The following is a 23191-nucleotide window of genomic DNA, read 5'->3' on the forward strand; positions in this document are numbered from 1 at the left end:
ATTTGTATACTTTTGTCTATACTTTTGTCTAATAAAAGTATATTTTCCTAAATCTGGAGACAATTCATATGTAAACTATACAGATTATTACTGTGCACATGTACTATATAAGATATAAGACTTTGTGTTTGAGCCTAAATATCTGGCTATTGGGGAAACACTGGGTTCTCAAACATTTTGCATGTCAAGCAGTGGCGTCGTTAGGGGTGGGCTTCGGTGGCTATAGCCACCAATGTTTTGTCCAAAGCCACCAATAAAAAAATAAAAAAAAATAAAAAATTAAAAGTTTTTTTTTTTTTTTTTAATTATATATCTATCACCCTAACCTAACCCTAAAACCGAAATAAAGTAACAAAAAACGGGGGGAAAAGCACCCTAATCCGCGAAATCCGCGAAAAAAATCGCGCGTGCGCGGGAGGAGGGGCACATGCACGCGCGCTGCGCGCATGTGCCCGTTGCCTGCGGGGCTAAGCCCCCGACCTAGTAGAGACCTAGCGACGCGTCTGATGTCAAGGACTCCCAAAATGAAATGCATTTAGCCACAGACCCCCACCTGAAAAGACTTTGTGCCAGAGACTTCCATAAGAGAAGATTGTGTAAAATTATTTCAAATATTTCAAACTTTTTGCAATGTTTCCGAAAATAGCATATCTACCAGCTCACAACGTGTTACAACCTGTCGCATCGCGTCACGTTGTGAACTTGTAGATCGGCTATTTTCAAATATCCCCCACAAGAACCCCAGTGGGTCCCCCCAGACTCCATGTCTTATGTAGCTAAACCTTGGGCATAAATATGAGAAAATCTTCATTCTGTTCAGACAGGAAGTTGGAACTCATCGCTGGGGCAGTTGCATCGATGTTGAACGTGGGTTGAAGCGATGGGTTGAACACAGGCGGAGCAGTTGGAGGGAGGTGGGGATACACGGGGAAACCAGGCTGGCCGGGAGACTGCTGTGGCAAAGGGTTAACATTATATGACCCATGGCTGGGCTTTGAGCCGGATGGATCTTTTTGGACATCCGCATATGCAGGCGGATTTGACGAGTACCCTGGAAAATTGTTGGTACCGGGGCTTGGGGCCGCTGGGTAGCCTGGATGCACGCCAGGACCCGAGGGTACAGCGGGGTAAAGTCCCACCGCGGCAACAGGTGGTTGGAAGCCGCTGTTGTGGGTTGGCCCCCCGAACCCCTGTGGCTGCTGGTTGGGTGGAGGGAAGTCGCTGTGGGTTGGATCCCCAAAACCCTGTGGCTGGTAGGGAGCGGGACCCCCAGCTCCAAATGGTGGAGGGATACACTCGCTGGTCATTCCAGCGGGTAGCATGACTACTTGAAACTCGACCCCTGGGTCAAAAGCAAAGCTGACGTCCAAATACGCCTGAGAAAAAAAAGCAGGCAGTTAGATTGACATTGAGATAAAAAAATCTACAATCCTATATGTTTCTTAGCCTATAGCTATTAGCCTACATTGATTGAAGAGTCACCGACTTAGACCATTTCTTTTGACCACCCATTTCCGCCCACAGGTATTTAAACACCACCCGCTCCCGCAAGACTTGTGTCGACTCCTACGGGACCCCATGCAGGGCTCTAATGTGTGATGTTCAATTTCAAACCACAATCCCATTCGTAGTTTTGTGAGAAAATTAAGAGGAAAAATTAAGGGGGGGGGCTTTAAAAGGACCATAACAGCATGAATACCTCATTGTATTTTCACAGTTTCACCACTGCCCATATGTCGTACATACACATAGACATGTTGGATTATCTATACATGTTTATCTAGCAAGTTTTTAAAGTTTCACACTCTACTGAAATTAATGGTATCCAAGAATTGCTTCCTGAAAAATCAAACAAAATACAGAATGCTTTGGAAAATGGTCTGCACACTGCACAGTAATGTCAAGTAAATACTGTATACCATGCGTCATTGTCAATCAGGGCTAAATATGCCAGGCCGCCGGTATTGTCATTTTACAAGAACAAGAAGACCATTTCATTTAATACTATCCCATAGGATCCAACATGAGGTTCATACATGGAATGTTCTCAATCTTTGGCATCTTATGCAGCGCCAACTCAACAAAGAACACAGCCAATGCAAAAAAGACTAGCAACAAGTTAGGTAGACATACAGAACTGATGTCAATGGAACAATGGGAAACATACTGTAACTACAAACTGTACATACCTTTACAAAGTAATCTAATGAGATGATTTCACAGTTGCTGATGGTCGGGCACCAGCCTGCAGGAACCTCCATCTGACAAGTGATTGTTTCGTTTGTTTTCGGTTCAATACGTTTTGGGTGCACCACTTTGCACACTTCACTCTCACTCCAATTGGTGCGGTATTGGGCACGATACACCGCTTTTTGAACCATTTTGAATTTGGGCGTCATTTCCTTAGATGAGGAATTGTTGACTTTGGCCACAATAGTCATTTTTTCACCTTAGAAGAAGAAAATAACAAATGATCACTGGGATAATTAAACAAAACAGCTGTATGTTCCTATACAGGTAATTAGACAAGTACTATATCAATACTTTAATAATAACAACAATGATAATGAACTATAACAACTTCTAATACAGAACTATATACATATTGTAATATGCATAGTCTCTACTCCATAATAACAATGCAATATACAGTGTTGTTGACTTGCAGGGATACGCTGAATCTGTCACGATCTTGGCCTCTGCCCCTGCTCTGTGTCCCCCTCCAGTTACTGTATGTGACTCTGCCCTTGCCCAGTGTGTTCTCGCCCTCGTTCTGCTCACCACCTTCCCTTTCTGTTTTCCCCTGATTGAGAGACTGGTTCCACCTGGGCACCAAGCTGTGGTGCATCTGAGTTATTGAGACTTTCAGAGTATTTACAGTAAGTTGTGCTGTGTGCTCAGTTACATTACTGGTTTATTGTCTTCTGATCGTCTGCTGCCATGTGCTCTGTTCCAGCTTGAGAAGTTTCAGTTTTTGAGAGTATTTGTAAGATTAACTTTTGCACTGTGAGGTGTACCTGAGCTTTCAGTAAAGAGTTTTCAGTTTACTAACTTCTTTTGTGTTAAGAGTGTTTTCTGCATTTTGGGTCCTACATTCCATCCCTGGGTGTGAGCGCGACAGAATCATACACATTTATGTTTTATGTTGTAAATGAAACTAAAACTATCGTGTTGGGGGTATAGTTACCTGGACAACAAGTGCCCTTGTCAACAGAGGCCTCCATTTTGACTATTTGTCCTATGCGGAAAGTTCCAAGCTCTTTTTCCACCGAACCAACCTGAGGAGACTAGAATGCATCATGTAAATTTATATTAGTTACTGAAGAGCTATACATGTGTTATATGTACAACCTATATATTGCAACATCAAATGCACATGCACACACACACACACACACACACACACACACACACACACACACACACACACACACACACACACACACACACACACACACACACACACACACACACAAAACTGTCCTCACAGCCAGTCAAACTACAACCCACTACAACTTGCACAACGACAGTAGTGTCCAGTTACATGTGAATGCAAGAGAGCGTGTCCAGGTTTTGATATCATGAACTGACACGCCTTTTACCAAAAGACAGTATGTATAAAAAACAGATATATTAATATAAAGAACCACTCGGCCACGACTGCCAGCTCTGGAAAAATAAGGCTATGCAAAACCTGTTTAAGCCAGACCAGGACACTATGCCAGTCGTGTGTTGGATGAATTATGATTCATATGTACGCAACATAGAGGAAACGGTTGCTACGTGGCTGCTACCTAGTGGTATAGTCTTTACGTACGTGCTCTGCAGGTACAAGTCTTAACCCATTTTGGACGGGAACCCCTATTTGTAACTATACCTTTCAGGACAGGAACCCCTTTTGGGGTTCTTGTTGCTATGTACAGTATATACTGTAGCAACATACCTTTTGAATAAATATTTGAAGTTTTTCAGAAAACGTAGGTAAGGATTTAGAAGGCGTTTCTGGAATCGGCCTCTGGTCTAAATGGGTTAAGGGACATCGCAAGTCAAGTGGATGGCAGAGTTCACACCAACTATAAAAAAAAAATACAATTTATCAGTGTGAACAGCCCTTAAAGTAAGTAGTATCGCCCCCATGTATTTCTTGTATTATTTTTACTGAGGTTAAGGTTATGTATAAGGTTAGTTAGGTTTAGGCATCATTTTACTGAGGTTACATTTAGGGATACCTGGTGGGCACCGCTCCGAGGATGTGGGGCGGATTTGACCTGGGAAAATCGTGTTTTGGGGCGGGTGTTTTTGTATTCCGTAGTATACCTACCCACTGAGAAAGCTCCACGATTTCTGTGTGTGTGTGTGGGGGGGGGGGGGGGGGCATGTGAATCCAAATCAAATCTCGCAAACCACTGGCCAGCCTCTGGGCCCAGCAAAAAAAAAAAGAAATTCCTACTACCAAAACATTATGGAACGTATAGGTGGACCTAGTTCATAACAAATGTGCTAAGCTTAGCAGGGCGTCTTGTGTTGTGACATAATCGCAGTCATAACGGACCCCACACGCAGTTCTGTCAGGTTCACCTCTAGACTGTGGAACCATTGGCGCACATGTTCGTATGTCAGAAACTGAACAATGTGGGCTATTTGCATTATTATTATTTGTATTTTATTGTATTGTGTGGTATTGTATATCTGTGATATGGATCTACCTGGGTATGAAATAAATATTGAATTGAATTACCGTTGCAGTTGCTGAAAAGAACTTATCAACAAAGGTTAACTCGTGTGTTGAGACGTCATCTAGCCTCCAGCTCCTGGACACTGTGGCCTCCAACAAGTAGACAATGTTTCCATGTACTCCTTTGAAGGACGGTGGCATATTTCTGTAAGGGAAGAGTCAGTACACCAGTGGATTTCTCACACCATACCAAAAAGAAATAAACTGCCCACAAAAAGTTCGGAAACTAAACAGTCGATTATTTCTCCCCTTCAATAATACCAATTGGTGTTGTGTTTTTGTCACCTTTACAACGAGGTACAGCTTGTAAGGATCAGGCATTAGTGGAATGAGCAACACAACTAAACATGTGGGTAGCGCCCCAAAATTTGCCAAAATCGCCCAATATGCTTCTGTTGGTAATCGCTCTTGTTTTGAGCGACCTGCCAGGACACACCTGCTGGCAGGTGTGTGCCAGACAGTCACAGGTGTGTGTGACTGGCACCTGAGCATGGGTTCTGCAACTTTGTTGAGTTTGTGTATGCTCCAAGCAGCAACATTGCCCCCATGGAAAGATGCCACATTTGTGCAATAGGGCAAGTGAATCTGGTGTTCCGCTATGCAGAGTTGCGGCATTATTTGGTGTCAGCCCTGGTACCATTTCCAAACGTAGGACCAAGTTCTGTGAGACTGGTGAAGTAAAAGGAAGACAACAACCCAAGAAGACCGGTTCCTCACCCTTGCTTCACTGAGGAACCATAGGTTTTATTCCAGAGATTTACAGGCAAGATTTGCACAACGGTACCAAAGACAGATGTCAAAGTTGCAGGACCCATGCTCAGGTACCAGTCACACATTTGTGACTGGAAATGGTACCAGGGCTGACATCAAATAATGCATAATCTGCGGAACACCAGCTTCACTTGCCCTATTGCACAGGCCTTATCCTGAAGGAAAAAACGTGGCATCTTTCCATGGGGGCAGTGATGCTGATTGGAGCATACACAAACTCAACAAAGTTGAAGTACCCATGCTCAGGTGCCAGTCACACACCTGTGACTGGCAGACACCTCTCAGCAAGACTGTGCTGGCAGGTCGCTCAAAACGAGAGCGATTACGGGGATTTTGGCAACATTTTTGGGGGCGCTACCCCCACGTTTAGTTATGATTCTCATTCCACGAATGCCCGATCCTTACAAGCTGTACCTCGTTGTAAAGGTGACTAATCAACGATAAAAATGATATAAAACACACTACCAATTGGTATTATTGAAGGGAAGAAATAATCGACTGAAGTTAAGTTTCTTTTTGTGGGCAGTTCATATCGTCGCACTGACGATATAATGATGGTTTAAAAATATGTTTCTTGGGTCCAAATATATAACTATATACATATTATTTTCTCTCAGTCTGTGCTGCATTATTTAGCATGCCTCAAACATAGACTATTTCTGAATTACGCAAATGTATCGTTTTAGTAATTGTATATCAAACATAACAAATGTCCACATACTCCACTGGTATTTTGAAGCTGAAGTTGTAGGCATGGGGTCCTTCAGCAAGTACAGTCTCTGAAAAAGAAATACAAAATATGTTACCTCAAAATATCCTATGTTTATTCACACGCATTGTGTGTGTGTGTGTGTGTGTGTGTGTGTGTGTGTGTGTGTGTGTGTGTGTGTGTGTGTGTGTGTGTGTGTGTGTGTGTGTGTGTGTGTGTGTGTGTGTGTGTGTGCGTGTGCGTGTGAGCTCATCATAACCAAAGGTGGGGTTCTGAGACAGACAGACAGGTGGTTGTGAGAGGTCTGCTGTTGTATCACCATGACATGAGAGTTAAAGAACAAAATAAACAACAAACTATTTATAAAGGCTGGGACATTATCAATGTAATCAAAACAAAATAACATAGGCTATATGAAGGATAGCTTAGGACCATGCTGAATATTAATGCTGAGGAAGACTTATAGGCTGCAGTTCGTGTCAAAAGGCATTAAAAAGGACAGGTTTTTCTTTTGTTGTAACTTAACTTATAGGGATATTAGAGAGAGATAAAGTACTCACAACTTGTCAGATTGGCCCATCAAATGACGTCACAGGTAAGTCCCCCTGCCCCTATTTTAACCACAGAAGTCCCGCTCCTATTACATAAAGCCCGCCCTATATGGACCGGAAGTCCTCCCTTTTTACTGAAATCACACCCCTTAAGACGTGTGTGTGTGTGTGTGTGTGTGTGTGTGTGTGTGTGTGTGTGTGTGTGTGTGTGTGTGTGTGTGTGTGTGTGTGTGTGTGTGTGTGTGTGTGTGTGTGTGTGTGTGTCATGTTTTTTAGACTGTCCAGTAGAGGGGTTTTTTAAGACCGTGTTTGGATGAAGAAATATATAGCTTAAAAAAGTTGAAACCAAGTCGATGACGGGCAGATGGACTGGAAACGTATGTTTGGGTCTGCTGCAGGGTGTGTCTGCAGCAGCTTGCTGAATGTGTTTATTATTAGGTCTGACAACATCCTTTCCATGTCATATGGTGTTCAAACAAGAGATCCACACTTATGATTAGAAACCGTAAAACGTACAAACTACTGTTATATGGCCATGTTAATTTTCTTTTGATGTGATGATGTTATTGTGTTTTATAGGACCGCATACTGTTTTTCTATGAGGATATCAAAATATTTAGATACATATTAGCATGACATGACCTTTGTAACTATACAATAGTTGAAAAGTGTTTAAGCATACCTTTATTAGGAGATTCAGACAATCTATAACATCTATGATTTCCTATGATAAAAATTGGAGACATTTACATACAGTACATACACATCATAATAGTGAAGTATCAGGCTTATGATTGTAAATTAATTTTGTAATGTGAAGATGGACATCTGGACAGTTGTGTATTTTATCTTGTCAAGCTGTGTGTGTGTGTGTGTGTGTGTGTGTGTGTCCTGTTTTGTATTATGTAATTTTGTTTTGTGTTTAATGTGTAGACTATTATGATTTGTGTGTTTTATGTTCCAGGTTTTGATATTTTGGTCTTTGGTTGGGCCTGCAGAGCCGTCTGGGAGAAATGCGGGCCCGGTGCGAAGTCGCGTGCGCGCACAATTTTTTTGCGGTTTTGGGTGGATATTTCCGAGTTTTTGGTGGTTATTTGCGGTTATTTCTTTTTATAATTCTTAATAAATGTGATTCTGTTCACTTAAAAAAAAAAAAAAAAAAACGCGGGGCACGGTGCGGCCGCACCGCTCGCACTACCCTTCCTGCGGCCCTGATGGCCTTTTGTCTGTGGATATGGCCAGTATAGCCTAGAACCTAGAATATGACCAGTGTGATCATTAGTCTTTTTTTTCGCACATCCAGTTCAATGGTGTTTTACTGACAGGCAACACAATGACGTTTCCACCACAGCAATGTCGACAAATTCAATGTCGACAAATTCAGATACACGTGCATACACGTAGTGCTAGTACAGGTGTAGTAGTAGTAGTGGTAGTAGTAGTAGTAGTAGTACAATGGGTGCTGCGTAGGAGAGTGGATGTGTAGTTATGATGATGTGTGTTAAATTGGGTTGGCGTTATATAGTTGTGTAAAGGTTGTAATGGTATTATGTTGTTATCTCGGTACTGACATAATGTGTCTAGCCCCTAGGACAGGAAATCAAACCATGACCATGTGACTACTGTATGTGCGAAGCATAGCCTACTGCTACATAGGTTGAACAGACAGGATGCTGGGTTGTAGACAAACAAACAAACAAATAAACAAGCAAACATAGCCAAATCTACAAACATTCTGAGTTTTTACTTTTGGATCATTATAGTATGTAAGTGTTCAATGGACCACAACGGAAATAAGCTCTCTGCTTTTTTCCCCCCCTCCTGATGTTTTGTACTTTTAACACTGTATATACAAATATAATTCTATATGTATATATTTCTAACAGTAGAAATGACAGCAACTAAAATACATACATGTTCAGGATTTATTTCATTTAATTCATTGTATTCTTTGTTATAACTTTATTTAATTGTAGAGCACATGTTGGTCACCTGGAAGTGTAACAGTTGAACGTTATCTCTCTGTGGTAATTAACCATAACATGATATTCTTATTTCATAGTCACACACTTTGTATCCCTACCTAGAGCCTGGAACGGCTAAAAGCAACAGATTATGTTTTTTGCTCCTGTGAGTCCATCTGTCAGTAACTTGTGATGTATGTTTTACTGTCACAAATTAGGTTACGCACTAGAACTCTCTGATTAGGTTGCAGAACGGTTCATATCTGTGCAAGTCTGACCTTTAAGCCTACCATTGATATCCGAAATGAAACGCAACGTAAGATAGCCTTAGAGTAGGTGTACTGTGAGACAATGGAATATACATTTTGTGTGTGTGTGTGTGTGTGTGTGTGTGTGTGTGTGTGTGTGTGTGTGTGTGTGTGTGTGTGTGTGTGTGTGTGTGTGTGTGTGTGTGTGTGTGTGTGTGTGTGTGTGTGTGTGTGTGTGTGTGTGTGTGTGAAAATAGGCTCAGGCCTAACTATCGGTTTTCGTATCATAAGTGTGGATCTCTTGTTCGAACACACAGCCAAGCCTTTACTGAACTCAGTGAGAAACATACGTTTACATTAGATCCCATTATCTCCTTTCAACATCATTCTCCGTTTACATAAGCGAATACGCCCCCCGAACTGTTTTCACTCATGCTGCAGACCTCAATCTTGCTGCTTTTTTTTTATCTAACCACCAATCTGTGACGGGATGGGAGGAGGTCTACACTTCCGGTCATAGATGGGGGTGGGAAGTGTGAGACAATGGAACATACATTTACTGTGTGTGTGTGTGTGTGTGTGTGTGTGTGTGTGTGTGTGTGTGTGTGTGTGTGTGTGTGTGTGTGTGTGTGTGTGTGTGTGTGTGTGTGTGTGTGTGTGTGTGTGTGTGTGTGTGTGTGTGTGTGTGTGTGTGTGTGTGTGTGTGTGTGTGTGTGTGTGTGTCAGACACGCCCCCTTCCTATACAAACCCAATGTAACTTCAAACTCCATTTTAACCATGATAGATTCATCAAGAACACCCGTCCTCGGTTCTGGTGACTCATACCACCACCCTCCTAATACATGGGGGGGGCATGTTTTTTCGATTACTTTTTTCATTTATTTTATGTAATTATTTTATTGTAATAAAAATGTTGTTTTTCCAAAACTTTTTTTTAAAATAAATAAATGGATTGATGAATCTATCATGGTTAAAATGGAGTTTGAGTCGGTAGCGCTGTCGTCTCACAGCTAGAAGGTCCTGGGTTCGATTCCCGCCGGGGACGCTGTGGGCGCTGGGGGCGTGTCTTCTCCTCCGCGTCATCAGCGCCCATACCTTTGGTGGGGTTGGCGAAAGGGCCTACTCTGTGTGGAGTTTGCATGTTCTCCCCGTGTTTCCTAGGGTAGTCAATACCCTGTACACAAAAACATGTAGTAATCCTGGTCACTATACTGCCTCCCCCTGGTCAGCCGGGTGCCTGATGGAGGGGAAGGGAACTGGTTGGAATAACGTGTTCCTTCCACGCGCTACGTCCAACCAGGGAAACTCCCCCCTGTCAGGTGACAAGGTCAGTGCATTGAAGGAGGCATGAGCTCGGCCCTGGCCTCCCTAGGCTGGTGGGGGGAGTGTAGTGCCCAGGATCACTTAGCAAATTGGCACCGGGTGAAAAAAAGGTTACAACATTGAGGGATAAAAATGTATATATAAAAAAAAAATGGAGTTTGAAGTTACAATGGGTTTGTATAGGAAAAAATGGAGTTTGAAGTTACAATGGGTTTGTATAGGAAACACCCCAGACAGTTTTTAAGTTGCTTGATTCAGTATTTAGATATTTGATATTTATTTTATCAGACACGCGTCTGATAAAATAAATATCAAATATCTAAATACTGAATCAAGCAACTTAAAAACTGTCTGGGGTGTTCACAAAAGCCTGAGTAGACGATGAAATGATCACATTTTTTTGTTGTGAAATATCCCTTTAACTAGGTAAACTCATGTTATGCAGTGTAACTAAAGTACTGTACTTAAGTAACATTTCCAATTTTCAATACTTTTACTTCTACTACACCAGGGGTCTTCAACAGGGGGTCCGGGACCCCTAGGAGGTCCTTAGAGTTACTACAGGGCGTCCGCCAAATCTTTGTGTGATATGATTATAATTTTTTACCTCAACCACTTGAACCCTAGCATCCCTTTTCTGAGGAGAACTTTCGGCAAAAAATAGCAGATCTACAAGCTCGCGCTGCGAGGCGTTGTGAGCTTGTAGATCTGCTATTTTTTGGTGAAGAGGGAAAAAAGAGCAGACCAAGTGAACAAAAAAAGTTGAATCTGAACACAATTTTATACAATATAGAGGGGGTCCCTTCATCTCTCGCTCAGCTAGGGGGTCCTTGGCCTGAAAACGTTGAAGAGACTATATCTCTGAGGAAAATATTGTAGTTTTACTCCACTACAATCATATGAATTATATTACTTTAGTTACTAATTATACTTTGTAGATTTTGATTATTATTACAAAACATACATTAACCACTTCAACCCTATATATACTTTGGCTATTTGAAATTAGCAGATCTACAAGCTCACAAGCGACGCGTTGTGTGCTTGTAGATCTGCTATTTTCAAAAGAGTTTTAACTTTTGAAAACTTGTGAAATTCTGCATAATGAGTACTTTCTACTTTTGGTACTTTCAGTTTAGTTTTAATTCCAGACTTTTACTTGTAACAGAGTATTTCTACATTGCAGTATTGATACTTTTACTCAAGATTAAAAGTATTTTCATTTTTCAACATTTCTCCCCCACTGCATGCAGGAAGAGCAAGTATATGTATGGGGCGTGATAGCTTTATTTTTCCCTAGTAAGGCTGCCTGCCTGAGATAGCCTGATTATCAGCCTGCAAGAGGAGCCCACTCAGAGAGTGAGCGGGGTCTATGGTCTGGAACCAGGCTATGCCTGAGACTGAGAGAGGCACAGACACTTTTAACCATATTAATTAACACATACAAATGGAAAATGGTACACTTTTAGATCCATCAGAAAATGGTGCAAAATGAGACCCATCGCCAGGGCGGAATCTGCCAATGCTTTTGCAATGAGAATCGCATGGTTTGATGGTCTTGCGCATATCTTTCCGCGTGTCGCGCACACCTTGCGTTTATGCGCCTGCTGCTGATTGATTGATGTAAACGGTACATGGAAGTGCAATTCACAATACAAGGTCCTCTAAACTGAATCGCTCATAAAAGCACTTGGCTTATTTAAAATGAGATAGATCCCCAAATCCCCATGCTGGTACATGCCAATGCCATACAATACTGGCTGCAAAAACAACTCCAAAATACACCTTTAAAAACATTTACCTTCTGCGTTTTCTGGAACCAGATATGTTTTGAATTTGAAGTATCTCCTTCCTGCACTGTGGGTATGCCTGTACTTTCCTGACCCTGAGCTCCATCGAACATTGGCGTCTCCTTTCAGCTTGATGACAACACTTTTCACTTTTAACTCTTTCTCCAGCTGGAAGGTGACCCTCCCAGTGACCGGATCTCCCGCTGAGAAGGTGTTCTCCTTGTTGAGAACATTACAGGTTATGTTGAGGTCTTTCACCGAAGGCATTTCTGTTGGAAATAAATCACCAAACTGTGATCTCTTGTGTCACTTGTTGACATGGGACGGATCTTCCAGACTGTAGGGGGGCGGGTTGTTTGAAGATCTCTTAATACCGCCCACGTTAACTATATAACAGTACATAGGTTATGACATATAGCCACCATGGATCACACGACGGTCGTCATGGATGAATGATGATTTAGACTGTTATACTGGTGAGACCAATTTGATAATATTTGGAATTTATCAATATCACTTACAAAGTCATTACCGAAAAGGATACTCTCAAGTTTTCCTTGCAACATGTCTCTTCCTAACAGAAACAGAAATGTCAAAAATATGGAGGTTTCATAAGAGAACAAATAACGTTACACTCATTCTGCAACTGACAACTGCCAGCCTTACCTGATGAGTCAGGAGCAGCATAAAAGCCAAACACAAGGCTTTATAATGATTGTGCCAGTAGGCTATGGTTTCAGCTGGAGTGTTGCTGCTACCTGTCCCACTCCAATAGAGCATCGCAGTCCCCGGTGCCGGAAGTAAATACTCAATGCATTTTTCCCATTGACTTTTACAAAAATATTTATATAAATTAATTTAAGCCTAGAATCAAGCTATCCAGGATAGCGGTGAATCATGACCATAAAACGTTTGATTCTGTGAAAAAACTTTTTTGAAAACGGCAAAACAAAGGGTATTTATTAAATATAGTATCATATCATTAAATATAAAATTTAAAAAAAATCACAGAAAAAAAGGTTTTATGGTCATGATTCACCGCTATCCTGGATGGCTTGATTCTAGGCTTAAATTGATTGATATAAATATTTTTGGAAAAGTCAATGGGAAAAATGCATCGAGTATTTACTTCCGGCACCAGGAAGTGGCGGGACTGCGATGCTCTATATGCCTGATCTGTAGGGAAAAGTTATAAAATGTTGTCACACATTTAGGGGTGCCTTGGATGGAAAACAAAAATGTATAGTGGTGCCTTAAGCCCAAAAAGTTTGACAACCACTGGGCTAGTAGTCTATGGCAACAGGTGTTGGTGAGAGGACCATGAGAGTTTTTCTCTGTCTCTTTCCACCTTTCATGATACTGGAATGATGGAGCTTGATTTGAGTTTACCTTAGGGAGGTTAGGTAACAAAACAAAACTACAACATTTCAGCCAGCCTGTATTCTGGGTTTTCTGGAAGTAAAAACGTTTTGAGTTTCAAATATCTTCTGTGTGCATACAGTTTATTTTTCCAACTGGAAAGGTGCCCTCCTCGCTGAGAACATCACAAGTTACATTAAGGTCTTTCACTGAAGGCATAACTTCAGATAACCCAGACAATGCTAAAATAGTGACATGGATGTTATATTTGTCATGTAAATTGAACCCATTTAGACCTGGAACGCATCTGTGTCACTTTAGGTTTCATTGGCTATTCAAAAATAGCAGATATACAAGCTTGTATATCTGCTTGTAGATCTGCTAATGTTTTAAAATCTTGAAAAAAAAATGTTTTAGATTTTTTTCAAAAAACTGTTTAGATGTTTTTTTTAAAGAATCGCCTCAGGTCTTAATGGGTTAAACAACTGAATACCTTCGACTCCTACAGGAACAGAGGTGGTGTTCAATTCACCAGGGAACTAAAAGAGAACTAATTGTACATTGAGGTTGCTTCATTGGCCTTTTATGGAGTAAAATGTAAAACATACTTGTTGGAAACATTGTTTATAAATAAAGTCACTCTCAAAACTCTGTGCCAAAAGAGAAGGTAATCTAACCAATGCAGTCAATCAATAAAAACATTTTTGTTGAAATTCTGATTTTTATATTTTAGAAAACAGGATGGAAAGTCTGGAAACATAAATCCTTTTTCCATACTCCAAATTTCATACTTTCCATACTTGTGTAGGAAGCAAACTGTAACTAAGTGGGTAAAGGTAAATAAATGAACAGCTAGAATATTCAGGAAAGTTCAGAAAAATCACTTCACTGCAACGTAGTAGCCATTAAAACCAGTAAAGAAAACAGCCATCAGGGCTGTCACAATTAAAAAATGTAAGTTGACGATTAATTGTCATACAAATAATTGTGATTAATGATTTAATTGTGTTATTGGCATTGAATATTGGAACATAATATACTATGAATAAAGATAAATAAATACAAATTAAAATAGTTTGCTTAGGCTTCGTAATAAAAAATGTACAGGGCAGATATGACAAATTATTTGAATATAAAAAGAAATGACTGACATATTTAATAATTATATATATATAAAAAGATGTTAACTCATTGAGTGAGTTTTTTAAACGTTTGGCAATTCTGGCACTCAATTGTACTACCTATGAGTATGTAAAAGAACAGAAACGAATAAACAAAAAATATTTCTATATTATGTTGTCCCAGTGCCAGAGTTTTTTTTCACAGAAAACAAAAAGTTCTTAGGAAGCGAGATACAGCCTTTCTCATTTCTAAGTTAAACAAGGAGTGGATGGAGCTGCGAATCTTCTTTTTTTTTTTTACTATTTTTTCAAAAACATGTCAAACACGTCATTGGCACGTTGAGCCATAGCGGTAAAAACACGTGAAACACTTTAATGGCACTCAATGAGTTAAAATAGAAGAAATAGCTGATCTACAAGAGTTTTAGAAAATGTTTGGAAATGTATGAACATTTTTCAAAATGGAAACGATTATGAAAAATAATTGCGATTATATCAAATACTTGTGATTTGGTGACAGGCCTAACAGCCATATCACACAATATTATAATATCCAAAATCCCAGACAATATCTAGTCTCATATCACTATATTGATATTATATCGACATATTGCCCCGCCCTAAATGATTTGATTTCTTCCCATGAGATCTGACAGAATCAGTCGGTCTCTCATGTCAGTGGTTCTCCAGTGTTTCCACTACATGCATTAAGCAGTGGCGGACCGCCATGCACCCCTTAAATCCGACCGCCACAGTATGATTTTTTTCTGAAAAAATAAATAAATATATATATATATATATATATATATATATATGCTGATGTGCCGTGGCCCGTGGCAGACCTGTCACTCTTGGTTCAATAAAACCCTAAAGTCCAGTTTATAGACGACATACACAGAAATTACCGTTCACATGCGCAAGGCATATTTATTGACAAACAAGGGAGATTCCCTCTATACTATGTGAATAAAAGAACAGCAAATTAATGATATTAAAACAATACGACCTGATATATCACGAAGGCAAATCGCTCCACATCTAAGTCTGCATGCAAACAAGCACTCGGTTGAGCGCCTGGAGAATTCTGAAGTTCTTATCTATTACATTCAGTATATCAACGCTGTGGCTATCAAGGCCTTCCTTCTAACCGGAGCACAGCTACTGTGCTCCACACTCTATAAAGTAAAGGTTGACGGCCCAAAGTTCCACAATGGACCATCAACCCCTCCTTGGGTACGAATTTAGTACCCACAACACAACATTATTATGTGAACAGTATTTTATAGCAATTACTTTATAGCAATTATCCACTAGCATAACATATTGCATGTTCAAAAAAATCAGGTCCCATTTTTCTTTTCTTTTTTTCTTGAGTCATGTGAGCCGAGGAAAACCCTTTTCTTTGAAGGGGAAACTCTGAACTAGGCTGGGGCAGTCCCAAACCTACCATCTGGACATGAGCTCTTATTGGGGACAATTACATAATTTGTCATTTGATTCCAACAAGTGTATTGCTAAACTTAGGGTCCCCCAGTGGGGCACTCCCACTGAGTTGTCCTTTACAAGCAACTATTCTAACATGTGTATTATTATTTTTTTATTATTTTTTCTTGTAATATGTGTGCATTTTGGTTTCTTCTTCTCCAATTGTGGTTCTATTTCCGAGCCCGGAGGAGGAGGTTCCGACAGAGCCCAAGACTAGGCCCCCCCCCCAACCCATCCAGCGCCATTAACGAATGTACTTGGCACTGAATGAGCTAAGAGACGGAGGTCCCATTCCCGAGCAACCGGGTCCGTACCCTCCTGGGGCGGAGGAGGTTCCTACCAGTGCCTGAGACCGGAGCCCCCGCATTATACACAGGGGCCCCAACCCCCAAGCGCCAGTCAGATCCGTACCCTCCTTGAGGTCAAAAGTCGGGGCGCAGATATCGTGCAGGGGTGTTCTTCGTCAAGTTCAGCATGGGGGCCCAGGTGGCAATATAATGTTTATGTGGTGTGTATTGGGATTCCTCTGTATCTGCTAAAGAATACTCCACCTGGTTGTTACTAACGACGCAGTAGTGACATTGGTACTGGTCAAATTAATTGTGTAGTGTCCCTCCTTGATATAAAAGATTATTAATTGTGTAGTGTCCCTCCTTGTCTAGTGGCAAGTCTTTCACTTAAGTCTTTGGCCGTATTATGCTTTGGACATTAATTATACTATCTCGACCATCGACTGTACTTGTGAGAGTGTGTGCGTGTCATTGTCTCTCCTTCCTTACACTTAAGTGTCTCTGTATTAGTCACTCTGCCATAAGTCTAAGCACATTAATTTAACAAAAATTAAAGGCAGCATTACCACTTCGACATGAAAGTTTCTACAAGTATGAACTTTAGTATAGTCACTTAACATTACACTACTGTCACTATATAATACTATACTATCTCAATTATACTTAAGCAATATTACACGAGAGGGGGTGCTTTACCGTCATTATTGGCACGCCAGTGATGCGGTCAGGAACGAGGCGAAGCCGAGTTCCGCGAGCATCACTGAAGTGCCAATAATGTAAGGTAAAGCACACCCTCGAGTGTAATATTGCGATTATACAACAGTTACCAACAAAACACATCCAAATGTATTCATATTGTGGGGCAATTAATAATAAAAATGTTTCGCTATTGTCCGTTTCCCTGTAAAGAGAAGAGTTTTTGACTGGGAGACATTAAATAGGGCAGTGGTGGCCTAAAGGTTAGAGGAGCGCCCTCGTTGCCGGAAGGTTGCCGGTTCGAATCCCCGGACCGGCAGGAAAAATCTGGGTGGGGAAGTGAATATTCACCACTTCCCCAACACCACTGAAGTGCCCTTGAGCAAGGCACTGAACCCCAACTGCTCCAGTGGAGCTGCGTAGTGGCCAACAGTATAAGACTGTGGTTGTACTAGTCAGCTCCCATGTTTTAATGTGTCTGTCTGTCTGTGTGTTTCTATGTGCAGGGCGTTGCTGAAAATGAGCACTTGTGCTCAGCTACTACCCTGGGTAAATAAAGAAGAAAAAAAAAAAAAGAAAAAAAAAATAGTCCCTGTAGCAGCGCTTTGAGTTTGAGGCACCGTCTCATCAACACAGCTGAGCTATCAATGCTTGCGCAGTGGAATGAATTCCAGTAGGCTATATGCTCCGTCGTACGACCGTGTCACGCGGCCAAAATAACTGATCTACAAGCTGACAACGCGTCGCGATGGCCACGCGTTGTGAACTTGTAGATCGGCTATTTTGGCCACGTGACACGGTCGTACGACAGAGCATATAGCCTACTGGACTGTTAACGAAATGGGAGTAATTTTACTTTACACAGGAGGATATTTATAACCTTGTAACCATTGATCAACCGTAAATCCACCAAATTAACAACATAGTCCATTTTGCATAGCTGTTTGTTCTCCGGTGGCGGCGGTGGGTCAGGCTACTGTCTGTTTGTTTTCCTACCGTGGGACAGCGTGACTTCACAGCACAGCTGTGCCATATATGGTCTAATCAGGTGCGGACTGGACTGCAGTGCGGAGTGATTTATTAATGTGATTAGGCCCGTGCTATGATGCTGGTTTGAAGCACGGCTAGAAAGCTATTTCAACCAATCAGATTGCTTGGTCGGAACTACCTGTTGTATAATATACATTTGCTATCATACTATTTCCCTCCTTGACCTGCTACCCGGCAGGGCACACAGCATAGGAATGTGCAGAGGCCAGGGTGCCACCCTCCTTTACCGTTCACAACATGTAATTGGAAACACAACAAAACAACTTTCCTGTGCCTTATGCACAGGTCAATTGACATTATTCTCGGGCTGTACAAAATTGTACAATTCTCTTCTGCACCCAATGACCTGTTTCAGAGAAATGGAAGGTTAACGACAGCAAAAGTGTACACGTCTCTCCTGCAAGCAGTCGACCTATTTTAGAGAAATGGAAGGTTAACCACAACATAAACAACCTTAAACAACCCGTAGTCAATCAGTGGTAACATGGCAAATGTGAGCAATGTATGAAATCACTTGACATCCACTCTGCAACCAAAACCCGGCATGTTCTCATAATGTACACCAAACGCACTGACCATTAACATAACAGGGAGATATTCTGAGCAGCACACACAAACACATAGTTTCGCTTTCGGTTAATCACAACAAAATAGCATGACAGAAGCCACCACGTACACCACCCCGAAGTGTGCACCCTCCAGAGGCCGTGGACCGTGCAGCTACTGTCTGTAGTCATAAATGTTCTGCCAAGCACATCCAACGTGCTTGTGAGTCTCTCGACAACACCACTTAAGTCTTTCTATGGTTCCACTTGTACTCAAAGTGCCATAGTGTGACCGCGATCATCACAGTATATCTATAATGTAATAATAATAATTATTATATTGGAGTACCAGCACTTATTTAAAAATGGACTTGATTGAAGAACACAGCATGTTTCCATTCAGTTAACTAATTTGACATTGGCCTGCATACTTTAGTTTAATTTGAAAATACATAGTTTGATTGTGGCATTCTATTCAACACTACACATTACAACAGTTTCACTTCAATTTGGTTGTTGTCCACTTATTAAGCTATTTCAATTTTGCTAGTCTATGAAGTCACTACACATAAGTAATATTATTTTATATTACTAGGGGCACTGATATTTGATCTTTTGAAACTGCAATCTATGCACAGTCATGGTTACGCTATAATATATTAGTGCAACTACCCCTTTTTTTTCAGAACAGAAAAGTTTTTTTTCCTTAACTACATTGGGCGCTTATAAGTATCATGTTTGTCACTTCTCTAGTGTACCTTATTTGTACAAATAAAAATGTGTTGTGTCCTACCCAGAGCGATAGAAAATGTATTTGTTTACACATGTCTAGGCCCCAACAACAACGATTAGCAGTAAGTCAACCTTGCTTCATATATTCCACTGCTTGCTTAGAAAGTGTGTCCTTCCCCATGGCATAGTAGTTCCAGTGTCTGTAACAGATAAAAGTTTGTCAAAAGTCATGCAAGCTTTCCCAAGGCTTGCTCTCTGGTCGCCATAGGTGTCATCGGAAGTGAGTCTCGTGAACACTGCAGTTTGCAATGTTGGTGCCCCTCTGCCTCAGCATGTCGATCAGACTGCATTATATCGTGGTGTTTCACATGTCCCTTTCAGTTTTCAACGCACTTCAAGTGCATGTTTCCAGTTCATAGAACGAAAATGACTGTCCGCCAAACATTGTTGCAGTTCCCGAATGTGAAACAAACCCACTTCTAAAGTCTGAGATAGTTGTTTTTAAGATAACTATATATAAAATGATATTGTGTGAATGAATTGCAGTTACAGTGTATGTGAGACCATAAGTTAAATTGACTGTGTTGTGGGACAGTGTTGTGGGAATCTTATCAGTGTGTGTGTGTGTGGCAGCTGGTAAGGAGTGAAGCTCAAAGCGCCTTCCTACCCCCACATTCTTTCAACTGTCTATTTTAACAGATTTAAAGAAGAAGCTATTTCTCTCCCTCAATGCATGGCTCAATAGCCTTTTGTAATTCATGAACTGTATTCGTCTCCTTTTTTTTTTTTTTTAACTCTGAAAGTACTGGTCAACCTGACGTTGGATAACTGCAGTATGTAAATTCTCAGTGGTATAGGCTTCAATATAACTCAAATATTTTAATTCAGTAAAAAACAGTAGTGGGTGTCTTGGATGCACCTTACGTGAATGTGGGGATGTGTTACAACACACACGTGCTCTCTCTCGATCTCCCTACTGTCATCAAAAATCAAAAACAACAAAGAGAAAAAAAAAAGAAAAGAATTGGCCCCCAATGCACAGATTGCCTGTGGTCAAGACTTTCATTGACGTGAGTTTATGGAGCACCCCAACATCAAAGTAACCACCAGTGTTCTGCAACCCCTCCCCAAACCTCTAGTGGGTTTGCGTGAACCCAGTTAATTATGTGGTGGGTGCGCCTGACAACATTCACGCACGTCCTACAGTGTAGAGACCCCCTTCAGTCACTCACACACCATTCACTTACCCCAGTCACTGGGACAGATACACACGCAGTTTGGCCCTTCCGGTCAGGAGGTCGCTTGGTTTGCTATGAATACAGGCGTGCAAGTACATTTAACATTGGCTGCCAGTATTGGAATAGGTACTAAACTGTTTCACCTAATTGAGAGCATCAACGTTGTCATGTGGAAGTATGCTGCTACAAGCACAAGTCTAACATTCTACATTTACCTAAGTAAAGGTACATAAACACTTACACTTAGGTATGCCCAAGTGTTGAGAGTAAAAGTGTGTATTTGTGCAGAATGTCCCCTATTCACAGATCTGCCAGCTCCCAATGCGTCACCTTTGAGCGGGTGCAGTAGGTTAGTCCGACAGCTCACTCCTCCGACAGCGCAGCGCTCCGACGTTTCAATACTAAACCCGAACCAAACCCGCACCCTAACCCTAACCGCACGCGGATGCCACATAGTCGGAGAAAAGGTCTGTCGGATTATCGCATGCCTCCCCCTTTGAGCTAGCCTAAATATTCAAGGTTTCCAGCAATAATGCTGAAGTAAAAATACAATAATGGCCTCTGAAATGTACCGTAGTCGAGTAGAAGTAAAATTATTGGAAACTGGAACTACTCTGGTGAAGTATAAATGGAGAACCTCAAAATGTACTCAAGTAAGACACTTGAGTAAAAGTACTTTGTGACCGTCCACCACTGAGCCCCATGCAGGTGGTTATCTTCCTTGCTTGCATTCCTAAGTAGGACAAAATCACTAAACAAAAGTGCTCACAGAGCAGACTACACTGTCCACTGACTGACATGTACTTGGGTCAAAGTACCAAAAACAAACGCTGGTATCAGAGTGGAGTGAAAACCCATAGTTAGAAATGTAAAACAAGCAGCCTGTCCCCGATCACAATTTCTCAGACCTGACATGCACAATTTTCCCTTGAAAATATCAGATCCACCAGCTCGGATTGCTAGTAATGGAATAGCTAGTGAGCTTGTAGATCGGCAATTTCCAAATGGCTGAGGTGTAGCAGGGCTGAGGTGAAACTGCAGGCAGCTGTAAGGGCTATTTAAGGTAACACTACCTCAGGGCTGTACTTAAGCACAATACTGGACTTCATGTACAAGACGACAGCATACATATAACGACAATAAACATGACAACGACATACATAAAGCGACAATAAACATGACAACAACATACATAAAACGACAATAAACATGACAACATTCGAATGTACTCATTTGAGCTTAGGCTATACGCTATCTTTTCCTTTGAACCCGGCGTAACTTCGGGGCCGTTGCTGGGAGGATAAACTCTGTCCACCCAGCCAACCTAACGGGACATCATGGGGTATAGGGAGTTCAAAGCCTAGTTTAAACCTAAACATATGTATTATTTTTGATCAAGGCCGCATTTACAGTCCTTAACATCACCTCGCTCGGATGCTGGAGCTAAACATGTATTATTTTTGATCAAGGCCGCATTTACAGTCCTTAACATCACCTCGCTCGGATGCTGGAGCTAAACATAGGCATACGCTATCTTTTCCTTTGAACCCGGCGTAATTTCGGTGCCGTTGCTGGGAGGATAAACGGTCCACCCAGCCAACCTAACGGGACATCATGGGGTATAGGGAGTTCAAGCCTAGTTTAATACACAAAAGTCATTCAATCTGCTGTTCAGTGGTGACTTCACATGCATGTAATCATATTTACTCATTACCTTTCACAATTGACCTAAATTTGATATAATACAATTCACATATAGCACCGCGTGTACCCTTCCTGGGGCCCCGAGGAATTGTAGCACATAGTGTATGGGCGAATTGTTATTTGGATCTTATGGATCCAGCGGTCGTCTGGACTGGACAGGGCCACGGTCGGGGTCACCAGCTGATGTGCCGTGGCAGACCTGTCACTCTTGGTTCAATAAAACCCTAAAGTCCAGTTTATAGACGACATACACAGAAATTACCGTTCACATGCGCAAGGCATCTTTATTGACAAACAAGGGAGATTCCCTCTATACTATGTGAATAAAAGAACAGCAAATTAATGATATTAAAACAATACGACCTGATATATCACGAAGGAAAATCGCTCCACATCTAAGTCTGCATGCAAACAAGCACTCGGTTGAGCGCCTGGAGAATTCTGAAGTTCTTATCTATTACATTCAGTATATCAACGCTGTGGCTATCAAGGCCTTCCTTCTAACCGGAGCACAGCTACTGTGCTCCACACTCTATAAAGTAAAGGTTGACGGCCCAAGGTTCCACAATGGACCATCAACATATATATATATTTCAATCAGAAACACTCTCGTCTTAGTAGATAAATAACCATTTATTGCCACAAATGGAATACAGTTAAGCTTGGCGTTAAAGCTCCGCTCTTGGGAGAATATTCACTGAATTTTGTCGAAGCAGCCTGCTAAGCATATATTCAGAGAATGCTTAAGCAAATCCCCCATAGGGATACAATGACAACAATAAGCAATACATTAACATATTAGTTAGAATTAGCAGATATACATGATAAACACAAGTATTTGAGCCTAGCAAAATTTTAAACAGCAGATATACATGATAA

General features: G+C 41.2%; 2 protein-coding genes across 2 annotated transcripts in view; both read right to left on the reverse strand.

The window, feature by feature from the left end:
* Positions 1-776: 776 nt before the first annotated feature.
* Positions 777-12389, reverse strand: LOC311044178 (arrestin domain-containing protein 3-like; the record flags this gene model as incomplete). Its single annotated transcript, XM_084055597.1, has 6 exons — positions 12104-12389; positions 6228-6285; positions 4739-4880; positions 3188-3287; positions 2190-2449; positions 777-1376 (listed from the first exon to the last, which is right to left on the reverse strand). Exons 1-6 carry the CDS (start codon positions 12357-12359, stop codon positions 777-779), a joined length of 1416 nt encoding a protein of 471 aa, XP_083911723.1. The 5' UTR covers positions 12360-12389.
* Positions 12390-14230: 1841 nt separating this feature from the next.
* The window catches only part of LOC311044180 (uncharacterized protein), a 70615-nt gene continuing 61654 nt past the window's right edge, over positions 14231-23191 (reverse strand). The window contains exon 14 of the mRNA XM_084055599.1: positions 14231-14339. The gene's annotated coding sequence lies outside the window, so the exon portion shown is untranslated. The remainder of the gene's footprint in view (positions 14340-23191) is intronic.

Source organism: Gymnoscopelus microlampas, assembly GCF_963454915.1.
Source record: "Gymnoscopelus microlampas genome assembly, chromosome: 4".
NCBI classification, from domain to species: Eukaryota; Metazoa; Chordata; class Actinopteri; order Myctophiformes; family Myctophidae; genus Gymnoscopelus; species Gymnoscopelus microlampas.